This window comes from Leptinotarsa decemlineata, unplaced genomic scaffold, assembly GCF_025532065.1.
Source record: "Leptinotarsa decemlineata unplaced genomic scaffold, Ldec_3_MD MMD2_tig00026354_RagTag_RagTag, whole genome shotgun sequence".
Classification (NCBI taxonomy): domain Eukaryota; kingdom Metazoa; phylum Arthropoda; class Insecta; order Coleoptera; family Chrysomelidae; genus Leptinotarsa; species Leptinotarsa decemlineata.
Genome location: NW_027412702.1, coordinates 10,705,835 through 10,731,237, shown reverse-complemented (window position 1 = coordinate 10,731,237; position 25,403 = coordinate 10,705,835). Strand labels below are relative to the sequence as shown.

Here is a 25,403-nt window from a genome sequence, read left to right as displayed (position 1 = left end):
AATTACATTTTCCTTCAAATCGTTAATTCAAGCTGAATAACTTCAGGAGGAAGTATTCTCTTCAATCAATTACAAGGAAAAATAGAAAAGTAAGTTGTTATTGCATCGAAAGCATTTAACAATGAACTTGGATGACTGTGACAAATAAACAATAGCAACGTCTGTACTTTCGTTTATCTTTCATCCGTGACGAATACCAAAGCATACCACATGCACCGACAAAAAAGTATTAGTTCCTTCTACTCGATTAAAATCTAAAAATCAATTCAAATTATAAGAAAAGCGAAATTACTAAGTTATGTAACGTTAACGAAAACTGTTTAGTTTCGGAGCATTCAACAGGAATAACTGCAAAAAATTTCAATAAACACCAATTCGATATTAGTAACGTATTAACACAAAGATTATGAGAAGTTTATTTCAAAATATAGATTATTAATTTTACCAGCTTAACAAAGTATATAAATTTTTCTAAATTGAAAGGGTATGATTTTTGTGAAAGAAAGGTTTTGGCTTTTTACCTCTCCATCTTGATACAAAAATGTGGGAATCTTTCAAAGAAAGGAAGGAAACAATCAATCTCAAAAATTAACTTTCTACAAAGATGTGTAGACACAAACTGGAAGAAAAAGCCCTTTCAAAACAGCTATTTACATATAAACATTGAATTACACGAAACAAATACTTTTATATGAACGCTGAATTATACGAAAAACATTTTTTCTATTCCGTTTGTATTCCCACATTTTTTGTATCAAGATGGAGAAGTAAAAAGCCAAAACCTTTCTTTCCCATATATTTTTCTCTTTGGAAAAATATGTAAGTAAATCATTATTCCTTACTTCATATTCATTCAAAATAGTTTAAAAATAATTATTGTGGATTTTATATGATGTGACCAATAAAGTCAGCATTATATATGATTAATTTTATCAATAGCTTGATTCGAAATTGGATTTGATATCAATTTTCAATTTTGACGTTTCATTTTCTTTCAAGTAGCTCCATTTCTATCATTGAACTTGTATTATGTAACTTCTTGATATATTTATTTCTGAGGAGGTTGTTTTTGTATCTAAAAGTAATACACATTAATATTGAGAAAATTTAAAATTGTCTCTTTTCACTTGATGAAAAACTATATTTGGTATTTAAATATTGAAATAAAAACAATTCAACAACCTAAAATTTATTATTACATTTCTGTGTGCCTTCTATTGAAATCAATTCAAAAAATTACCTTGACATATCTTTATTAATTTCTGAAGTTTCTGTGCCTTATACCTATATACAGTTTTGAATCACCGTTTTCTAATAATCAACATTATGAATGTCTTCGTTTGTAAACTTTTGGTTTCAGAAGAAGAAATCAAGTGGAATTAAATACGGTGACCCAGCCGGCTAGTATTGTTCCAATTACTTTGCCCATAAATATTTCCAAAATAGTACTTAAACCTGTCATGTATTATGAACGGAAGTATCATCACACACCAACAATTATTAGGGGCCCCTAATATAAGTAGGGGTCCCTAATAATATAATTCCTAATATAAAATCTCCAAATATAATTAGAGGTCCCTAATAATTGTAGATGATGAGAGTTAAGAAGCTACTTGGTACAAAAGAGAAATTCAAACTTTTGTCTCTTAAGAGTATTTATAAAGTTTTACATATAGTGGATGACATCATCAGAACAAGAGATCGAGGTTAGTTTTTTACTCCTAGATTTTATTTGGCTATTCTACACTATATGGGTTTATCTGAACCCTAGCAGAAAGTATGTATTGACAATATTTACTTTACAACTATGACTATCAGATCGGGTGTACTACAAGGATCAATTCTTGGCCCACTTCCTTTCACCATGTGTATGTCTACCATTCTGAAATTACTTAAACATTGCTCAAATCACTGTTACGCAGATGATACGCAGATTTATTACGGTGTCGAATCAATTAATGCTGTTCATCAATTCATACAAATAAATATAATGTAATGACATTCGGCTCCACAAATAATATTACATATTTCATTTGAGAAGAAAGACAATTTTGGAAATATTTTTTCAACAAGAACAAAATAATTTACATACTCAAGATTATTCTAGTTGATAGATTGATGGATGTAGCCGTTACTACGTGGTAGGAAATCATAATGAAAAGAGAAATGAAAATTTCTATGTTTTTTACCACTTTTGATATTAATTTTCAATTTTGACATTTTATTTTCTTTCAAGTAGCTCCATTTCTATCATTGAACTTATATTATGTAACTACATGATATATTTATTTCTGAGAAGGTTGTTTTTATATCTAAAAGTAATACACAATAATATTGAGAAAATTTAAAATTGTCCCTTTTCAGTTGATGAAAAACTATATTTGGTATTTAAATATTGAAATAAAAAAATTTCAACAACCTAAAATTTATTATTACATTTCTGTGTGCCTTCTATTGAAATCAATTCAAAAAATTACTTCGACATATCTTAATTAATTTCTGAAGTTCCTGTGCCTTATACCTATATACAATTTTGGATCACCGTTTCCTAATAATCAACATTATGAATGTCTTCGTTTGTAAACTTTTCGTTTGAGAAGAAGAAATCAAGTGGAATTAAATACGGTGACCCAGCCGGCTAGTATTGTTCCAATTACTTTGCCCATACATATTTCCAAAATACGTTCTTAGACCTGTATTGTATTATAGACGGAAGTATCATCACACACCAACAATTATAAAACTTTTATAAAAGTGGTAAAAAACATAGAAATTTTAATTTCTCTTTTCATTATTCTAGTTGATTTTATTCTTTCATCGAAAATTAATTAGCGTAGTACTTTACGTTATATTAATTTTACAAAAAAATTAAGTTGTATGTGGTAAAAATGCAAGTCATCTTGTAGCAGTCAACATTTTCAATAAAAGGCATTCAGAGCAAAATATGCAATAATTTACTACAACAAAGCTATTTTCCAGGTATGTTGGCCGAGGTCTACAGGTTTTTATGTCCTACGTTTCGTCTATGGTCGCGGTATAAATTATCAAAGACAATGAGGCAAGGTGTGTTCTGGTTGTCCCCAAAGCAAATATCGAGTACTATAGTTGAGCACGAAATGTCGGGCATAAAAACCTGCAGACGATAGTCAATAAAACCGAAAAACAGCTTCGACATAGTTATCGTCCGGCGTGAAAATTTACTCTTTGATCAATGTCCTGCAAGTTGGATTGCAGGACATTGATCAAAGAGTAAATTTTCACGCCGGACGATAACTATGTCGAAGCTGTTTTTCGGTTTTATTGACTATCGTCTGCAGGTTTTTATGCCCGACATTTCGTGCTCAACTATAGTACTCGATATTTGCTTTGGGGACAACCAGAACACACCTTGCCTCATTGTCTTTGATAATTTATACCGCGACCATAGACGAAACGTAGGACATAAAAACCTGTAGACCTCGGCCAACATACCTGGAAAATAGCTTTGTTGTAGTAAATTATTGCATATTTTGCTCTGAATGCCTTTTATTGAAAATGTTGACTGCTACAAGATGACTTGCATTTTTACCACATACAACTTAATTTTTTTGTAAAATTAATATAACGTAAAGTACTACGCTAATTAATTTTCGATGAAAGAATAAAATCAACTAGAATAATGAAAAGAGAAATTAAAATTTCTATGTTTTTTACCACTTTTATAAAAGTTTTATAATTGTTGGTGTGTGATGATACTTCCGTCTATAATACAATACAGGTCTAAGAACGTATTTTGGAAATATGTATGGGCAAAGTAATTGGAACAATACTAGCCGGCTGGGTCACCGTATTTAATTCCACTTGATTTCTTCTTCTCAAACGAAAAGTTTACAAACGAAGACATTCATAATGTTGATTATTAGGAAACGGTGATCCAAAATTGTATATAGGTATAAGGCACAGGAACTTCAGAAATTAATTAAGATATGTCGAAGTAATTTTTTGAATTGATTTCAATAGAAGGCACACAGAAATGTAATAATAAATTTTAGGTTGTTGAAATTTTTTTATTTCAATATTTAAATACCAAATATAGTTTTTCATCAACTGAAAAGGGACAATTTTAAATTTTCTCAATATTATTGTGTATTACTTTTAGATATAAAAACAACCTTCTCAGAAATAAATATATCATGTAGTTACATAATATAAGTTCAATGATAGAAATGGAGCTACTTGAAAGAAAATAAAATGTCAAAATTGAAAATTAATATCAAAAGTGGTAAAAAACATAGAAATTTTCATTTCTCTTTTCATTATGATTTCCTACCACGTAGTAACGGCTACATCCATCAATCTATCAACTAGAATAATCTTGAGTATGTAAATTATTTTGTTCTTGTTGAAAAAATATTTCCAAAATTGTCTTTCTTCTCAAATGAAATATGTAATTTAGTTTCAACGTAAATTCTTCAGTAAAAGATAATGTATTTTTCTGAAACTCAGGTATTTTTGATGAAGTCGATATCATTTCACCGTTAATATGTGAACAAATATATATCATTTGTACAAAAGTCGTCAAACTTATCGTTTTCGGGTAGAAAGTCTCATAATTCATTTTGCAAAATTTATTGCGACAGAAATCGAACGAATTTGAGCAAGATCAAATTTCGTCAATGTAAATATTTTTACGCAACGCACACCATATTCGTTCATTTCATCTAGCCTTATAAGGAGGCTGCGACATCATTTATAACAGTTCAAGTACCATTCATAAATTTCCTAGCCACATTTCGCAGTTATGTAACTCGTTATATTGAATTACCATTTTATTGGGTTGGTTGTGTTTACATATATTAGCTGAATCAATATCCGAAGGGTCGGAAAACTTGCATAATTCATGCTGCCATGAACAACTGGAGAAATAATGTACCTCGCCTACCATTCAGCTGTTGAGGTTATTGACAATTATTGCAAAATGACATGCGAAAACTGATTCGTCTGAGTATTAGTGGAGAAACTTGCAATGAATTTCTTCAATCAAAGTTGGACACAAACTCTTGAAGTATGATTTTCGAAGGGTGTGTCTATAACTGAAAGAACAATTGTATCTTATGATCAAAAGGCACTATTATGCCTTTTGATTATAAGTCATCAAATGAAACAATAATTCTGAAAAATGCTGCAGCATCATGAGTTTATGTAAAATGAGAAAGTTTCCAAACATTTTTTTTATTTGTTGTTTTCCAAAGGTTTCAATTGCCATCGACAATTTGTTATAAGTGTTATAAATATGAATTTTGTTGAGGTAGATAGTTACTCAATTTGGGAGATTCTATAATTTCCCAGATTTTTTGAGACACTCATAATATGCATCATTGGTAGAAATATAGGGCACTATTCTCTTCACTTGCAAATACCATTCACTTTCCGCAAATCAATCATGTCAGTAGCAGAAATTTCCATATTCGGTGACTTCAATATCCACAATATCGAATGGCTTAAATTTCCAAATAAGGTCGCGAAGCTGAGGCTTTTGCAATAGGCAGTGGACTTACTCAGATCATAAATGAACCAACCAGGATTCCTGGCCATGATGGAGAATATGCTAGTCTTCTGGATCTATATCTAATAACCAATCCAGAAATTTACAGTCACCGTAAGGTCTCCATTGAGATCGTCTGACCACAAACTCATTTCAGTGTTGAGTGAATTACCGATAAATGTTGGGGAACAATCTAAGCTGCGCAAAGTTTGGTATCACAGATCAGCTGAATGGGAGGATCTTCAAGACCATTTCCGAAATTTCCCCTGGTTAGGTGTTTGTTTCAGCTTTAACAAACCATTAACTTGTGCTTCTAAAGTCACGGAAGTTATTCTATCATCCATGAATGCATATATTCCTTTTTTAATAAAACGACCTTCTAACGGCAAACCTTGGTTCAACAAAAATTGCGAGCGAACTGTCGCCTCCAAAAATCTGGCCTATCGTCAATGGCGAAAAAATCTCAGTGCCGAAAACCAAACAATTAGAGAATTAGGGATAAACTTCTCACCAATCCCAACGGATCTAGATCCTTCTGGTCAGTAGCTCAAGCTGTTAATCAGAGCTTTACAAAATCCACAATTCCACCACTAACGTAAGCAGATGGGGAAATTGCAACAACAGCCATAGAAAAAGCAAATCTACTAGCTGAACAATTTGCGTCCACAGTCGATTTTCTGGAAAAAGCGCCACCCACTATTCCCACACTACAATCCACAATGCCAGAAATTACTTTTCGACAGCGTCTAGTCAGGCGAATTTTGAAACAGCTCAATATCAAAAAGGCGTCTGGCCCTAATGAAGTGCCCGTCATCGTACTCAAAGAGTGCGCAAATGAACCGGTATTTTGCAGACTTTTCAACAAGTGGTTTTTCCTTCTTGTCGGAAGATTGCTCGCCTTAGCAAGCCAATGTCCTGGATTCCAGGGCATTGGTTACGAAGCCACATCTTCACCGGCAGCAGGACGTTGCATATCTTAATGTGGATCTAGAAGTGATTTCGAATTGGGGTGACAGTAACCAGGTTCAATTCAATGCCACAAAAACTCATGCATCGGTTTTCTCTTAGAAGATAAATGTCTCCGAACTGGATATAATAATGTCAGGTAGACAATTCCACTTTCTGCTCCGATAAGTTAAAATAGACACCAATATGTCTTGCCATAATTATGTCGCTGGAATTGCAAAGGCTGCTTCTCAAAAACTTGGAACAATGTTGTGAACCAGATAACTGTACGCACTTCAGCAACTGTTGTTGCTTTAAAAAGCTCAGATCAGACCTTCTTTGGAGTATTGTTCTCATGTATGGAGCTCTGCCCCTAAATATACCTTGAAGTTAGTGGATTCCATTCAGAAACATCAAGTGCAACCTTGATAGCCTGGAACATCGAAGATAGGGTGGAGTCTTGTCTCTCTCTTCTTTAGATTTTTTCACGGAAAGTGTTCAAGTGACTTGGCACATTTGATTCCACCAAAAACGGTACATATCAGAAATACATGACCCACTGTGGCTGCTTATCGTTTTGAGGTTCAACTCAGTACACCTCGAACTTCACTGTTTAAGAACTCTTTTCATCTGGAGAACTGCGTTTATGTGGAATAAACTTCCTGAGATAGTTTTTCCAAATGGTTTCAATCTCCAGCGATTCGTATCCAATGTGAATCGCTACTTTCGCACAGGCACCGATCTGAGAGCGCTTTAAGGATTTTCCTGTAGTGTTTGTGTTTTGTCCTTGAAAAAGTGTAGTTTGACAAATAAATTTACATACACGGTAAGGGTAATATCCCGTATCTGGTAAACAAAGAATGACAATGCAGATAATAGTACTAGAAGGTATTCTCACTGCCTTCTTTTGTAGAGGAAAAATCCGATTGAGCAAAATTACCCCATAAGGTAGTGAGAAATGTGAATGAAAAGTTTAATCGTATTTTATTTCATTACAATAGGAAAGTTGAGGATATTTTTCAGTCTCTGCAATGAAAATGTTGAGAAGAAAGCTTTCTAAATGATTTGTTTATATGTGACTTTCAGTTGAACCTGTTATCAACGAAAATGGCTAGAAGATTCATCAAACTACACGATAAATAATTATCATTGATAGAAAGAATGCATTTTTGCAATTTATCCCAATTTTATTTGAGGTGATTTATAGTGGGTATACTTCGGATTGTTTAACAATGTCGTATCATCGGTATATATTTGTCGTGGGACATAAAGTGAAAAATGTCGTTAAGAAAGATTATGAATGAAAGTGGACCCAGCCCACCCTGGGAAACTCCATCAGTTATTTTCTGATACTGACTGATATCTTTTGTGTAGTTAAGTCCCATCCAAGTTTAATTATTTCAACAGTTTCCGTTAGACAGACAATTGAAAGCTTTTGAGAGGTCGAACAGGGTGAATTCTGTGAGTTGTCCTTTTCCAAATTCCCTAACTACATGCATAACAACGTAACAGATTGCCTCTACTGTAAAATAGATCGGAAACCAAACTGACCTGAATGAAATACGTTTTGTAAATAGTAAGTGACAAATTGTTTGCCCTACTTTTTGAAAAAACTTATAAGGTGAATTTCTTTCCAAGACTATTATCAGACTATTTTGATTTTTGTAGGATTGATAACAATAAATAATTAGTAACCGATTATATAAAAAAATCCAGCTATTTCAAAAACTCCGCCGTTTGCACTGATCTTTTTCTACTATTATTTCAAATAAATTTCAGACGGTATCAGATTCGTCAATTATTCTAACAGCACATGATTTCTACAGGTGGTGTCTTATATGCCATACCGAACCATTCGAAAAATTATTGTTTTATTTACTCAGAGTTTTTTTTCAGGATATTTGCATATTTTATTAACATCGGTTAAGACTTACAGACTTGTCTATTCGATTAATGTTCTCATTTTCTTCTTTTATCTTCCTTTCACTTTTCAATAGAAGAAAGTTCAAGAGCGCCAATTATAACAATTACATAAATAATTGAAAGTAGTCATAGTTGCACCGGAACAAGAATCTGGAAGCATGTAGAATTTATAAAACTGAATGGTATCACTGATATTTGTCATTTGATATCTTCAGTAGATTATACCAATATCACACAAAAATATTTTTTTTAAATACTCGTAATGTTTTCTTATGTATTGTCCTGATAATCATTTGATCGGGAATGATATATAACCGAACTAATGGTCAACATGCAAGATATGCAATAAATGAAAGTATTGTTGTTAAAGTAATTACTAGAAATTGTTTGATACTACTTCAGTTTTAAAATTATGCGGAAGTATACCAGTGACTTGTTTTGCTTAACTTTTTCCTGGCCGCTGGAATTCCAATAATAAAAGTTAATTACTTGAACGGTACATTGATTTCGTCGTATAAAATAACAATAACGTATTAACCAATAATGATTTTAAGTACAGTGAATATAATTTTACTGAACAACATCAAAAATCATTTTGAAATGTATTCTGTCAGGAAAGTTGTTTCCTAAGAGGTAATTTTTATTTTTTCATTATAATTCATTCACTATCTGGCATGTGAATATTTGGGTGACAATTCAATAATAAGAAAACATTCGTTCACAATACCTACATTGAAATATTATATTCCTTACAGCTCCGGACTATGAAATAATCTGTTTCTTCATTTTATGTACTGTTTCGTGTGCCTTCAATTTCATTTGAGGGTCAACGTAATGGCCAAATATATTTAAAAATATCTTAGAACATAAAACTACATGTTCTGAAAAATATACGCAATATATCCTCCATTCACGATATCTTTAATTTTTGGTGTTTTCTCGCAATCGAGTTTCACTTTGCAATTGGTAAAATATTATAGAAACAGATTATTCAGATCTACCAAACTTCGTAAAGATTTTCAGTTTTCTAATGCATTCCATAATGATCTTCGTTAATAATAATGATAATGATAACAGATAAGTAATGATCACGGGCAACTACCTACTGGTTCGCTGATTTACGATCAAAGTGCTGAAATCGTATATAAAAAATATTTATCCAGCTTGAGAAGCTTCGAAATTCAAATAAAATGAGCAAATTACGTAATGAACACTCATCATGTGTTGTCATATATAAAATCATTATTTTTATCCTATATTAAAGCCACCAATTAAAAAATATAGTAAGTAAATGGTCCTATTATCAAAGTAATTCTAAGTTCAATATCTTAGCATACATGTAGGTATCTTTTATTTTTCTAAATGGATATGCAGCAGTAAAATCAACAGAAAGTTACATTTATAACATTATAAGTTCAATAATTGACGATGATTACATATTGTTGAACAGTTTTTCCTTGGAGAAATTTTGAATCGAATTATTTTTGACGTGGCACATAAAGTATCTTTATAATACTTCGTGGAGAGTGCAATATCCTGTTGGTTGACACTGGAAGTCACAACATTCTGGAAATGACCTCTGACTTTATGCCTTCAACTGTCAACTACGAACTGCCTTATAAAGTACTGTTCCCGACTACAGAGGACTGGATCCTCCGGGAGAAAGAAATATTAAGAGCAGATAGTTGTTGGTTCACAGATGGATCAAAAACACCTTCAGCTTCTGGTACAGGTGTTTTCAGTCGCAAACCCAGGACAGAGATATCAACCTGCCTAGGAATCTTTGCGACTGTATTTCAAGCAGAAATTTATGCTATTGAATTGTGTGCGGAGAGATTGGAACAATCCAACCTCATATAAAAGTCAATAAAAATAGTCTCTGACAGTCAAGCGGCGTTGGAAGCTCTTGGCTCCTACCGAGCAATGTTTAAAATGGTAACGAATTGCCAAAAACGACTCTCCTCGATAGGAAGACTTTAACAGATTGTCTCTGGTCTGGATTCCTGGTCATACTGGCCTGAAAGGCAATGAGGCTGCTGACTCCTTTGCAAAAGAGGGTGCTGCAAGCAGATTTATCGGACCAGAACCTGTCATTGGTATCGCTTTAGGCTTTGCCAAACAAACATTGAACACCTGGATGGCAAGAAGATGTATGGATTGCTGGCAGAATGTTCCAGAATTGGCTCACTTCAAGGCGTTTATTCACCCATCGAAGCTTGATACCAAACAGTTGTTGGACTATAGTAGGGTTGAACTACGATGTCTAAAAGGCCTTTTCACAGGTAACTGGCATTTGAATCATTATATGCAGAGACTTGGACTGTCAGAAACAGTGTGTGTAGCCGCCTCTATGTATTTGGAAAATGATAAAACAGCACAGCACATACTTTGTGCCTGCTCCGCTGGGGACCGAATCAGGTTTTTAAAGTTTGGCAGAGTTTACCATCTGACCTGGAAGACCACTTACCATACAAACTAATCGGCTTCGTTAAGAAGCTGGGTTTATTTGGTTGAGTGTGAATAGGTGTTTAGCCACAATAAACACTTGCGGGTTGCGATGGAGGATCGAATAAACCCATTCACTTTGGATCTAACCTAACCTAACCTAACCTAATACTTCATGAAGGAATGTGTCACTCCTGTATATCTCACAATATCTATACATCGGAGACTTTTGTATACCTAACTTTGAGGACATAAGAAATATCCTCATAGCTAATTTTGTTTTAGGTGGCAGTATTCGCTTTCCTAGCCCTTGTGAATGCTTCTCCTCTGACAACATTTGGCAAACTCCCACCACGTAAGGAAGAACTGGAAGAAGAATACATTTTACCAGCTGTACAATCATCAGACACCACGGACTCGTACCAGATTCACCAACCTCAAGTACCTCTCGACCTACAGCTTCCCAATGTCGAGCGTAACCCAGTACCATTCAATATTCCTGAGCCTGTATCTTATTTAAGAGTACCACAAGAGAGCCAGGAACCCAACTACTACGAAGTACCGATTCCCAATCAAGATCTGGTAGCTCCTGTTGCGACAGAATGGAACCCCGACAATGACCCCAAGTACTACTACGAAGTACCAGTGGTTCTAACCAGACAAGAACTTCCTACCAAGCAGTACCCGAAAAAGTTTATCGAAGACATCCACCTGAAAAAAAAGCCCTACTCCACCAAGCCAAAACAAGAGTTAGTTCTGCAGCCTATCGATGAAAAACTGTATGAGCAGAGGCAGAACGATTTGCAGAAGAGGTTCGAGTCAATAGCGAAGAATGAGAATAAGAAAGTCATCAAGGTAAAAATCTAGTGGTGCATTCGAGATGCTGTAACTACCAAAGAGTGTAAACATTTTCGGCCGGAGGCAACTGTCTTAAGACTATTTTCCGGGTTTGTTAGCCTTGGTAATCTTCCCTAAGCCTTTGATAATGCTTAATCGCTTTTGATAATGCCTACCGTAGTTGTAGATAAAACATCGGGCACACAAAGCCGGTAAATAGCTTTAATTCTGTTATAACTATGTTTTGGACACTTGCCTGAATTTCACTCGAAATACTTACTCTTCAGTGTTTACTTCAGCCGTTAAAAGTTTCATTACAGATGCTGAGACCTAGAAAGAAAGCAGTTGAACAGCAAGCAGCTGCTAGTGAATTTGCAGATCAGCATAAGGATGAGTCGTTCGACCAAGGTCTGAGCAGTGACATAATTGCTTCCTTGGGCATTCCTGTTGCTTCTCAAGGGGCTTCTTCTCCCGGTGAAAGAATCGAATTTCATATGGTGGGACATGAGGGCCCTCTCTCTTATAAGTGGGGCTTTGATACTGGCAAAGGGTAACTCTTTCTGCTTTTCACTACTACATTTTGTTTATTCACTCAATTTCATCTTCTAGAACGTTGTTTTACTTTTTATTGATTGAAAAATCAAAATATATTTTACCTTGTGATGCACTGTTTGAAACCTTTGGTGTAGTAATGAATATTACTGTAGTTTTTGCCCAACACCAAATCGTCAGTTTTAACACCTCGACACGTGTTTCGATCACGTGATAGAAATACATGTTGAGGTGTTAAAAATAACGATTTGGTGCTGGGCAAAAACTCCAGTAATATTCATATATTTTACCAATAGATATTTTGTAGAAATGTTTCCGTTAAAATAGTTGAAACAAAAATAATACATTTCTGATCCCAAGATCCCAAAAAATAGTTTGAAGAGCTCCAAAAAAAGTGATGAAGTTGAGATGTCAATAACTGCTCATTTTGAGAAAAATATTGGAGACGAAGCTGGTGCGGTGGATTTTGCACGACCGAAAGCTTGTTGTGGATTCGAACACATATTTTTTTAGATAATTCATCTACTTCATTTAAGACTACGAATTCTACTAGTAGGTATGATTGTTTCATTTCACAGACTTCCTGAGTGGCTACGAATTCAGAAGAAAATTGCCTCGACCTAGTGTGATCAGTAATATTCGAAAAACTAAGCTACCATTGACAATTCTAAACGATCCTGCTGAAAAATTGTAAGCAATGTTGTTAATTAAATGACATTTAATTTACATCTTCGAAAGAAAACACAGAAATAATAACAAAAAATTTCTCTAAGTGATTGTAGTAGTCTGGATTAGCAGAGTTGTTGGAACAACTTAAGATGATTTTGAAAACGGAATATTTTTAAAGGAGATTATTTTTTGGAATAGCCACAAAGGTTGACAAAGCTAACGAAGAAATTGGAACTATTCAAACTTCTTGAAATCACTCACTCTATATATCAACGTTTTATAGAAATTCAAGTTCTGGAATTCCTAGGAAGAGAAGGAAAAATGTAAATTTCATGAGAGATTTCAATTTGTTCCTAGTTAATATTAAAGTGGTCCACAAACGTTTTATGGTTGTTGGAATCGCAAGTCATGGAGCTGCTTCTGACCAATAAAGACCAAAGAGTAAATTGTATGACTGTTGGAAATGGCAACGAGATATCACCGAAGAAATCATCTCAAAAAGAGATTGCAAAAAAATATTATTCATTTCAGTATTCAGATTACCTACAGGGGAATTATAATAAAAGTAAATTTGATTGTTGCTATTAATAATTTCGAAGAGTTCAATCAGAAGGTGAAACATCGTTCTATTTTCTGGTTCTGCAGCAAAAAATATTATTCTGTTCTCAAATCACCTTAACACCAAAATATATTTGTATTGGGGCGAGTCACTAACAGTTGGACAAATGGAACTCACTATTATATGTTTTTCGAACCAAATTTTGGTCCTTTAGAGAGGTTAATTAAAATATTCATGAAACTTTAACCAGCTGTCGCACCCCTACGAACGACAACCCTCAGAAGTCGAAACTTGTACGAGCTGAGGACTAACGGGGTCTTTTCTTTTAACGTGTGTTTCCTAACACGGGTTTGACGATAGTAAGTGAAAATCGATCGTTCAGCCTGGGGCTTGAACCACCGACCAACACGGCGGTCGATTTGAGTGAGTGAACAAAGCACCCCCGTCTAACCGACCGGCTACCGACTGACTACACTACAGGAAAATCGTTAAGGTGCTCTTAGAGCGGTGCCTGTGCGAAAGTAGCAAAAATTTATTTAGAAAGAAGGCTCTATTATCAGTAGATGAATACAAAACTCAAGCCACATCATCAAGGATTAAATCGAAAAAAGACAAACTTAGACATCCGTCATAAAAGACGAGAGTCTTTTGAATGAGGAAATAGTTACAATAATGTTAATTTGAACACTACTTTTTTGAATATGGGACCGATTTTGAATGTTCACATTTTTTATATTTGAAAACGATAAAATGAATGAAAACGGAAATTCCTTTGACCAACTGCTCATGACTGACCCCAAAATGTGGTTATCATTAATCAAGTGCTGCATATTTCTTTTCAATTTATAACCGTTCATCATGTTCACCGAACTTTTATGCTAATACATTTCTATTTCATTGCGTAACTCTTTTTTCAATTCTCATCATACTTTTATGATTGGAATTTTTAATCTCACACTTTAACAAAAATTATGTTTTTGTGTTGTGGTTATTAATCAATTAACATTTCTTTTAGTTTCAAAGGTAGCGTTTCGTAAGTGTATTCATTTCATGCACGTTTGGTGTTATTGCTCAGACAACCGTAGTCAATAACTTTGTCCCTGGGTAGGTATATGGAATGGAACGATTCGATTTGGCTATAAAAGTTGGTCAGTGATTACCCAGCTGATTAGAATTAATCTTCCCACTAGTGTCGTATTCAAACTTTTGCCTCTTTCTACCAAATTCTTGGTCCAGCTTTCATTACGGCGCTATACAATCAGCATGTTCTCATTACGTGATCACGTAACGAGAACCTTGTCTGGGGAGTACAGAAGTCTTGCTTTTCGCAATACTGTACTCCTTATTACAATGTTTTTGTTTGAGTAATACACTTCTTAGGTTACCTTAGACTTTATTTCAGTGATTCCCAAAGTGGTCGAGGTGGACCCCCAGGGGTCCACTAGAGACTCGATGGGGGTCTATGTTGGCGTGACCACAATTCGTAAGCAGGGGTCCACGAAAATTTAACTGGTTTCGATAGTGAAGAACTAAAATGTTAGCTCGACTTCACCTATTAATGTTGCAGATGAAATTTTAAGATGCTCAGCGACTATTACATGTTGTTCAGAGGTGCAAAGGGAACGAAATACAACTTAACCATACCGAATGGGGAGTTTTCTAAATGAAATAAGAAATAAGTGAGAATTGATTGATTTCGTGTGTTGTGAGTAGATGTCAAAAAATAAATATGGATGAAATCACTTTTTGCATTGATCAACTTCACTTATTTGACATCCACTCATAGCACAATTAATGAATTAACCAATAAATTCTCACTTTTTGTTCGAAAACTTTTAATTCGTTGTTGGAATGCAGCCGCAACTCCAGAACCAGCAACATTTTAAAAGTAGTCTACAATAAAAAAAGTTTGGGAACCTCTGCTTTATTTGATCTCCTACTCACACGTGGACATCCGGTCCACCCCGGCCTCTATCCAGCGTTAAATGGGGGTAGGTGATATATGATTCCCTTTCCTGCACTCCCACGTGGACATCCGTTCTACCCCAGTATCCAACCGGAGTAAATGGGAGAGGTGTTATTTAATTTTGTTTACACTCCCTCGTGAACATCCGGTCCACCCCGCCTCCAACCAGTGTGAATGGGGTTGGGTGTTATATAACTCCTTTTTTGCATTCCCACATGGACATTCGATCCATTCCGGCCTCTAACCGGCGTGAATGGAAATAGATGTTTAATTATTCCTTGCACCCCAAAGTGGATATTCGGTCCACCAGGGCTTCCAACCAGCGAGACTGAGGGCGCAATTTCTATTAAAACAGCTAAAATAAACTCTTCTCAATTTTATTTTACATTATCATACTTTAAATGTCATGTTTGCACGTACCAAGACGGCGGACAATCACTACACAAATTAAGTTCCATCATCTACGTACCTTCTTTGTGGACGGTTGTTAACGTCCGTCCACTACTATGCCAAAAACTTAATTCTTAAACATTTGTTTCGGACAGAATCTACCCAAATAAAAAATATACTACTGGAGTTACATGATCATAGGACTGAAATCCAGATTTTAAGTTTTGTGTTTTCAATACTCAATAATTAAAATAAAACGCAACCAATAACATCACCAACAAGAGTGAAAAAGGATACATAGCCCAATAGAAAACATATAAAATGTAATATATAATGAGAATTTTTTCAAATCTCATTCTACGAACATTTTGCTAACTTTTAGCGTCAAACTGCATTTTACATAATAAATGGTAACATTATAAAACTTATATTATTATGTAATATTTAAAAGGACACTCGAAATTAGATAATAAAATTAAAATAAAACCTAGGATTATCAATAAATATTAGTTTTGCGGTTCATTTTGACAGAATTGACTATTTTGAAATCAAGTGAATCAATATAAATCATGAATAATCAATTTTTGTTTTCAATTTCAAAACAACTTTGAGTGCGCATTAGTAGTTTTATCACTGTTGTTCAACCTCGGTCGACAATAATTGTGAGGCCAAAATGGGATGAATTCGTGGAGATTCTCATCGTAACCGCAATTACAATAACAGCTGTTTTTTTCACAATTAGTTACTTTTGTAGGTACGTCAGCAGAGGTACTCATCTCGAAAAAATCGTTTCCAGTGGATGAAATTGTATGTTTTTATGGAAATCAATGTTTATATATTGTTGCACGTGTTGATCATCTAATTAAATTTCTGCATTGTAAAAAACTGATGAATGGTTTGATGTTCGAACGTTCGCACGAATTATATTCCAACTACAGGAATGTCTGTTCCAAAAATAATGAATATTACAATAAGTATACTGAAATTAACACTAAATTAGTTTTCTAGAATTGAAGAAATTTTTGTTGAGTGTATAAAAATATTTTTTTCAGATGATTTTTCAATTTAAAAATGGACATTTTCATTGGAAAAACGTTTTTCAGCTTCTTCTACTTTTCCATTATCATTCCGAAGAAAGTAGTCAAGTTCAGTATAAATCTGGCAGATACAAACTGGCAGGGAAGTCCTTCTAAAAGAATGAGTTTTGAGTATATGAACATTGAATTACAGGGAAATAAATTTTTCTTGTTTATTTTGTATAACAAACATTTGTAATGAAATCGAAACAGATATCATTTCACAGGAACTCTACACAACGTAATATATGAAACCTCATAGTAATTTTATATCACTACTCTGAGTATGAAACAGTATTACTGGTTTACATTAGGGCTCTCACAGATCACACAATCTAAGGGTATTAAGAACAACGTTGCAATGAGAACATTAAGTTTGTTTCTGATTGAAGTTGTTGCATAGAACACAAATATAAATTGTAATGAACATAATTGATCGCAAAAATTCCAAAATAAACAGTAAGGTAGATTCTAGTTAATGAGATATATGAGTATTTTTTAAATAAGTATTGTAGAAAGAGCAATCATTTAGTAAATAAATGTTGAAAATGTTTTCAGTATGACAAAACAACCTGTAAAAATATTTTTCAATAACTTTCAAAATCCAAAATAATTTTTCTTATATGATGAGCGTATTTCTCGTTCATCATATCATGTATATACTACCAAAGGTCGGTCGGTAGCCGGTCGGTTCGACGTAGGTGCTTTGTTCACTCACTCGAATTGACCGCCGTGTATATCGGTGGTTCAAGCCCCAGGCTGAACGATCACTTGCTATCGTCCAATCCGTGTTAGGAATCAAAAGTTAAAATGTAAGACCTCGTTAATCCTTTTCTCGCACAAGTTTCGACTTCTGAGGGTTGTCGTTCGTAGGGATGCGACAGCTGGTTAACGGAAAAACAGATTTTTACACAAATTAACTTTCTTCAGCAGTCAATGCAAACGGCAGCTAACGATATAAAAATTAAGTATTGGCTGAATTGCAGTCTAGTCAACCAACCATATGGAATTATTTCATTTGTATTTTTTTTGACTTATCGACTCTAGCTGATTGTCATCAATCTGATTGTCATACGGATTAGTTGTCGCATGTCATATGATAATATTGTCCGTTTTTGAGTTTTTATTTGCAGTTTGTGTATTGCGTTAATCAGACATGGAAGAACTATTCTGACAATTAAGGTGACAACTTACACTAATGACAGATATAGCAGCCAACTCAGAAAAAAAAGTGCTACAAATGAAATCTTGAAATATGACATCCCTGGTATTTATATTTTTCTTTGTTGTATTATTCTCAGTATTTTTTTAATATGTATGCAACATTGTTCCTACTATAAACATGTAATTTTTTGGGATTAATTAATTCATTTTCGCAAACCGTAGTTTGCGCTGGTCAGGCCCTATCCCCCGAAGCCCCGATACATTCGGGAGGACGCGCCAGCATTATCATCATTATTATCATTATATTATCATATGTAAAAATGAAATGATCTCAGGCATGATCCGTGTTTTATCTTCATGATAGGTACAGGATGTCTTCAAGCTTGTGAAATTTGATCCCTAATATACTTCCAAAATACCGTGTTTTGTCTTACCGACATTTACAACACATCTTGGAAAAGTCACAAATTGATAACACTTCCGTTGCCCAGTGAAACTTTTGGGATAGCTACCGACACTCATTGGTCCCAGAACTGCCATCGTGCTATCTGGCTTCAAAAATTAATTAAATTAAAACTTCAGTTTCGAAAATTACTCAAATGTTAAATTAATCGGCTCGAAGTGATAATAATGATAATCTGTCAACCGCTGATCAGGTGGAAGGACATCTATGAACATCCGCAGCCACTCAAATTAGACACCCCAGCCCTAGCGCAGTTCGAAGCTTTCAGCAGAGAGCTTCAACAAACTGAGCTCAATGAACTGGGCATTCCAATAACCCCGGATGACATTCGAAGAGCCCTTGTGGTTTCGATAGGCCAAAACGTCTAAATTCAAAAGTAACGGTATCAAACCAAAGAGTAGGCGCTGTTTGAAAAAAAAATATGTAAATCATTCGTTTGAGAAATTATAATTTAAGTTATTTGAGTTCCAATTTTTTTCAGATCATATCGTCAAAAATCATAAAATTTTACAGACTGAGCACTGAATATCATTCTTTTTTCAGACGCAACAGGCAGTTCAGGTTTGAGGAAAGAGATAAAGAGGGGATTGTTAAAGGCCATTACGGTTTCTACGATAAGCAAGGAAAACTGCAAATTGTTAATTACGACGCCCATCCCCATGATGGGTTCCATGTGGAGAGCAACCCCAAAAATTCGTGAAAAAATGAAGTAACCTTTTAGAAGTATATTGTTATAGAAATCAAATGCTCAAGTAGTTTTGTTTTTGTACTCAAATTCAATGTTATACATTGGCTTAAGCTTCGTATGTTATTATAATATGTTTTGTTATTCGTTTCAAGTTTGTGATTGTTGTTTTTCTATACAATATACCTATGTGTTTGTCTGATTGTGTGTGAAAACAAATATATTCTAAAATTTCTTTTCTGTTCATATTGGTGTGAATTTTTAAATTTCGCATCTGAACGAAATACAACAAGACATTAAAAATAACCACTTACACAAAGAGTCGTAGCTCTCATAAGAATAAGGATGAATATATGTGACTGAGGTGTTTCGCGATAGTTGCAACTTGGCTCCCGTTTTATGGGACGTTAAACAGGACAGCTGTAGGTTCTGTGGCTGTGTTGTTATACATTTCTCTACAAACACCTCATTTTCCGTTTTGAATTTTCTTCTTAATTTTTACCACGATTGCATGGAAATATTGAAGGCCCATATTATTTTTGTTGATATTTTAGATTAAATACTCGAAATTCAACGCGAAAATTCTGAAGTAATGTAAATTGTGAATGAGGTATAACTTAGGTTGGGTTATAATGGAGAAATCGCTTGATTCTGAGTTCAAAATCGAAATTTCTTCATTACATTTTAGAAAATAAGGTTGGGTTTTTTTCTTTTTGAACCATGAGAACCAAGCTCCAACTGACAGTAGATTGCTGTCTAAAATTGAATTTTTATTTCGAGCTCATCATACAAAGTTACGAAAGTTTTTCAAAATACTCATCTATATTCTCACATTGGAGTTCACATCATTGCTCGAGCATGAGAACATTATTAGATTAGTATATAACCAAACTTGTTTTTGAATTTAAATCGATAATGAGGACCATCTTATAACTACACAGTATTGACATAACATTTTCTAAAAGTGTGCACGAGTTGAAATTATTTCAACATAATCTCAAACATACTAAGTTATTTCTTCTGGAAATGGTTGCGCATGTTTCTGGTATTTTCGGAAGTTTCATGACAAGCAACACTGATATTCGATGTATAATAATCAAGAAGAAAAAGACATGTAAAAACTTTTATTCGCCGCCTTTGAATAATTAGTATTGTGTTCATATTGCATCTATATCTACTTCACTGTAATGTACGAAAATACAATTAACCTTGCAGGCTTTGAAAATACACCCTAAAATATAGTGTTTTGAGTGGGAGTATTTAGATTTTCATAAATCAAAATGCTGCCCATTATAAGCATTTTGGAAATTCCACGAAAAGCTCAGTGCAAGGCCCTTTCGGTAGCCTGAAATGAATGACAAACATTATTGAAACAAAATATTTTTCTTTCCAATTATTTATTTGACATATTTTATCGTTGCTTTGGAAATAAAACGGTGAACAACAAAGAATACAACGTAAAATAGATGAACACCACAAACTACAATCACTCAAATGATAAACCTAATTCTTCTTCTTAATGTTATACGTCAAATATTAAATATAAAACGCCTCATACATGTATAACCATTTTTACGAGAATATGAGGTAAACACCTGCAAATCAATTAGACTGACTGAAAATGTTCTGAGACAATGACATTTCAGTTTTGCTGTACTAAGAAGACTCCATACTGACAAATTGTCATGATCATGGGTGGGATTTTTAGTGAGAGTATTTTTTATAGAGAATTCTTCCTTATAATCGATCTGCAATTTGTTAGATGAATTAATTTATCCTATAAACAATTTGATGAATCAAGTGTCCAATATTCAATCTACTTCTACTAAAAGTGGACGATAGGACAAAAGGATATGATCAAAATATTGTTACAGTATCACTATTACCACTTGAACCGTTATCTGCAGTCATAGAAAAGGCATTTCGATTTCTGATTGAAGTGAAAACATCATACACATGAGACCGTAGACAATAATCACCCGAGAAAAAAACAAACAGGTAGCAATGGACGATATTTGATTAAACGAGTATCAATTAATGTTTGAAAGTTCGAGGTCTTCTTAGTCCGAACAATGATATATACTTTATATATTTACTCGGTCCGAATCATGAAACGTTAACAGATTGTGTTTCAGCGAAACAAGGTAAAAGTTACCTAATAATAATAGATTTATTACGAAAGAACAGAAGTGGCAACACTGTTCAAAAGTTACTGAAATATTGGTGGTAGAGCTGGCGATCGGACCATAAAATAAGAAGAAGTAGAATTAATCTTCGGTCTGCAAACTGTCGGCCATCGTCAACTGTGAGCTAGAAAGTATCTGTTACCAATCATACAGATAAATTATACCTTACCGCTTATATTTGAAAATACATTTTTATTAGAAGATATGAAGTAGCAATGTTTCACAGTAGAATGATTTCGGTAAATTCGATTGAACCCAAAAGAAATAAAAAGGTCAGGTCTGCGAATTTTTCAGAGAGAGAAATAAAATTATTGTGCGAATTGGTGGTGAAACGTCCAGAAATTATAGAATCCAAAAATACCGATGCTACTACTTGGCGAAGAAAAGAACAGGAATGGCAAGCAATTTCGGCTGAATTCAATAATTCCACAATTGATGGTTTCAGAACAACGAAGGGGCTACGTACAAAATATGAGGCTATAAAAAAGGAAATCCGTAGGAAATTACTCAGACGAAAGATGGAAATGTCTGAAAAGGATAAGGTCACTTATGAGGATGTAGAATATAATGATAATGAGAAAAAAATATTGTGGTTGATGTCGTCAAGCTCTAGAGAATCTCTAGAGAATGATAAAAACAGTGAAGCAAGTAAGTATATGATATGTATTTTTGCACATAGTGATTATTCATAATAACCAGTGGAAATTTAAAAGTTTTATACAATCTATATTCTCAATGACACCTCTCTCTTGGTAAATTATCAAGAGTAAGTATGAGCTACAATGTTCATTTAGGAAATATGCAAAAGAGTATAGATATGTTAGTTTTCCAATTTCATAAGCTATTCTCTCATCAATAATACACTCAAACTTTAGGTATGACACAATATCGTGGTGTCGTCAGTGAAATCTGTTAATTTTTCACCAAGTGGTAAATATCTAATGAGAATAAAATTGGATTTAGAAGCGATCCTTGTGACCCTCTGGCACTTATTTTGATACTTTCAAAACTTTCATTTGTTTTCACTATCTAACTATGCTCATTGAGATTTGTCACTGAAGTGTTATGTACTAAAGATTGTTATTGCTTAGTGAAACTGGAAATCAGTTAATGCTGAAGCCTAACTATGTGAATACCACCTCCACTCTGTGTACAACCAGTAATAACTCACTTCCATCGCATGCACCTATACATTTTGGTTGTATAATTTATCTTTCAAAGAACTTCAAAGGGAGGTTGTTTAGGCAATCTGTAATTTGAATAAAATGTAATCTTGTTTTTGAAACATTCTGAGGTAGTATGCTCCATTTTTTATTTTTCTAAATCAGATGGTACAACAAAATCAGTAAATACTATTCTTTAGGAATTATATTGTAACATGTTATATTCTGTTTTGGTTGGTTTTCGGGTTTTGCCGTGGTCTTCTTTGGTTATAATCTCCAAATGTGGCAGTCATCTTCAGTGGCGTGGTCGAAGTACTCTTCCTGACGTGTCAACTGAAACTGAAGCTCTCATTTCGACCGTGTCATTTATACTGCCAACCAAAACATTGACGCCAGCCGTGAAAACCTACATTTCTATATGTTATATATTGTTTTCATACACAATTACATTCTACTCTATTTCAGTTATAGTTATGGACCCTCATACAGAATTTATAAATTGCCAGAATCTGAACAACATGAAGATAGAAATTATCAAACTGAATGAAAATGATGACACAATAACTGAGGAAGTTATAGGAGCTAAGAACGAACGTAGTGTAAGCCCCAACATTTTATTGAATGCTTCGAATATAAATATCCTTCCAAAAAGCTCTTCGATAAATAGACAATTGAACAGAAAAAGGGAGGGTCCCAAGATTGGGCCTTTGGAGACTGTTTCAGAACCCTTTCCTTTCAAACTGACCAAAGTAAATTCTTCATCAGATTCAATATCGGAAGAAGAGTACAGAAATAAAGAACGAGAACTAAAATTGAAGAAATTGGAAGCTGAGGTCCAAAGTACAATGTTGGATATCGAAATCAAGAAACTGGAAAAAGAAATCAAAGTAGCAACTTTGAGGAAGATTTTATGTGATAATTGAAATAATATAAACATATTTTATGATTAATATAATTTATTTTTTAACATTTTTTTTTTCTCAGATTTTTAACCTTCAATAAATATATATACACAGGTCATCTTCAACAGATTTTTCGTTGTTCAGCAGCAGGCAATTGGTTCAAATCAAATTTGGGAGATCACTGATTATTTACAAACTGGTTTTGAGTTTTTCAGTGTCGCAATGAAGTATACAAAATTACGGTTCTCAAAGTTAATGTGCTTATACTCTAAGCTGATGGTGCTTCGATTCTCATATATTTCATATCTTCTGGAATAATTTCCCCAAAATAAATAGTGTCTGGATATCCTAGTCATAAAATCAATTTATCATTGTATATACAATTAAAAAGCAGATGATGTGGAATTTATCTCATCTGGAACAACAGTAATCTGATGGTTAGAATATTCAGAATGCAAAATAGAAAGCTGGAATGTTGCTTTGTATGATGACTTCCAAAAAGTCTTTTGAAACATACAAAAGTATATACACAAAAGATTATATGATATTTAATATTAGGGAAATATATTTTTATTTACAGTGCTGATATGGTACTAATTTTAAATTGAAAGTGGTATATTTTTAGGAGAGATTAATTTTAAGGAAAACAACGTGTTGGCTCTCCATCTTCATACAAAAGAAAGAAAGCAATTAATTTCGAATAAACTCTACAAAGATGTGTAGATCACGCAAAGATGTAACTTTCAGACACACACGATGAAAAAGCAGTCTCGAAACAACTACTAATGTATAAACATTGAATTGCACAAAAAAATCAAACAATTGAGTACTTTTATATTAACTTTGAATTATACAAAAAACACTTTTTCCCATACAGGTTGTACTCCAAACATTCGCTATGGAATTGAACTGAAGTAAGGAATCCCACGTTAGTCCTTAGCTCGCACAAGTTTTTCAACTTCTGAGAGTTGTCGTTCGTATGGGGGCGACAGCTGATTAACGGAGAAACAGATTTTAAACAGATATGAAAGAGATAACATTTCACTTACATGGAACACTGTCATCCTCAATGGCAGACATACCATGTTCAGGAATAAAAATTACCTTATTGCCTCTTCAGCACTAATTTGGATAGCATTTTATTACTAATTTTATGCCTACTTACGTCGGATATTGACAAAATAATTATCTATTTTTCTTTGTTATTTACCACTTTTATTTCGTAAAGAGGTAGGTTGGATCATTTAATACCATTTGCTTGAACTCTGAATTAGGAATGCAACTTTGTTCCAAATTATGTCAATGAAAAATAAACTCCTTTGACATCAGTAGAGAAAGTTTAGAGACAGGAGAATCAGCGAAGAGAAAACTATAAATATATTTAGATTTTCTTCAATTCTGAAGACGAAGGCAGATTTTAGCCACCGTAACTTTAAAACATGTATCTATATAATTTATTAAAATACTTTGCATTTACGCAGTAACTTATCCTGGTGAACTAAAAAGTTTGCCATGTAGAGTTCTCCATTACACTTTTTATATTTTTCATATTGTGGAAGGCAACCCAAAAAAAAGTCGATAATATTCCTATTTTCATCTCGTTCATTGTTTATTTGTCTAACTACCCCGTATATCGCGTTTGACCTCAACAACTTGTTGCTTTAGCACGCAGGGGGCCATGCACAGAACCGCGGCTGTGCCAATCACAGTCGGTAATATAGAAAATAAACAAAAGACAGAGTTTGAAAATCATTTTGGTATAATATTGTTTGTCGTGAATATTTGCTCGTGTTATACCTAAGTAGGTAATAATTCCTCTTGACAATTGCTACAAATTGCCGAAAAAAGTGTTTTTAATCAACTCAATATCTGTGGGTACAAGCTGAATGAAACACCGGCACAAGATTTGAGCTGATAGGTAAGAAAACTTGCATTGAAAATCAGAAAATTAGAC

General features: G+C 33.8%; 2 protein-coding genes across 6 annotated transcripts in view; both read left to right on the top strand.

The window, feature by feature from the left end:
- The window catches only part of LOC111512529 (uncharacterized), a 344,576-nt gene extending 325,143 nt beyond the window's left edge, over nucleotides 1–19,433 (top strand). For 4 of the 5 annotated variants that reach the window (XM_074184473.1, XM_074184475.1, XM_023168671.2 and 1 more), the window contains 3 exons: nucleotides 11,123–11,692; nucleotides 11,995–12,224; nucleotides 19,057–19,433. In XM_074184473.1, coding sequence (XP_074040574.1) covers nucleotides 11,123–11,692; nucleotides 11,995–12,224; nucleotides 19,057–19,213 — 957 coding nt within the window. In that variant the 3' untranslated portion in view covers nucleotides 19,214–19,433. The remainder of the gene's footprint in view (nucleotides 1–11,122; nucleotides 11,693–11,994; nucleotides 12,225–19,056) is intronic. The other variant, XM_074184474.1, reaches the window with a different exon arrangement.
- Nucleotides 19,434–21,458: 2,025 nt separating this feature from the next.
- On the top strand, nucleotides 21,459–23,514 carry LOC111512472 (uncharacterized). Its single transcript, XM_023168599.2, has 2 exons — nucleotides 21,459–22,032; nucleotides 23,013–23,514. The coding sequence occupies exons 1-2, from the start codon at nucleotides 21,600–21,602 to the stop codon at nucleotides 23,468–23,470; spliced, it is 891 nt and encodes a 296-aa protein (XP_023024367.2). The 5' UTR covers nucleotides 21,459–21,599; the 3' UTR covers nucleotides 23,471–23,514.
- Nucleotides 23,515–25,403: the final 1,889 nt, after the last annotated feature.

Excerpts from the sequence above, each read along its gene's own strand:
- LOC111512472 (XM_023168599.2), top strand. The coding sequence starts at position 21,600 with ATGTTTCACAGTAGAATGATTTCGGTAAATTCGATTGAACCCAAAAGA. Across the intron at positions 22,033-23,012 it reads TGATAAAAACAGTGAAGCAA|TTATAGTTATGGACCCTCAT; the intron begins GTAAGTATATGA and ends ACTCTATTTCAG.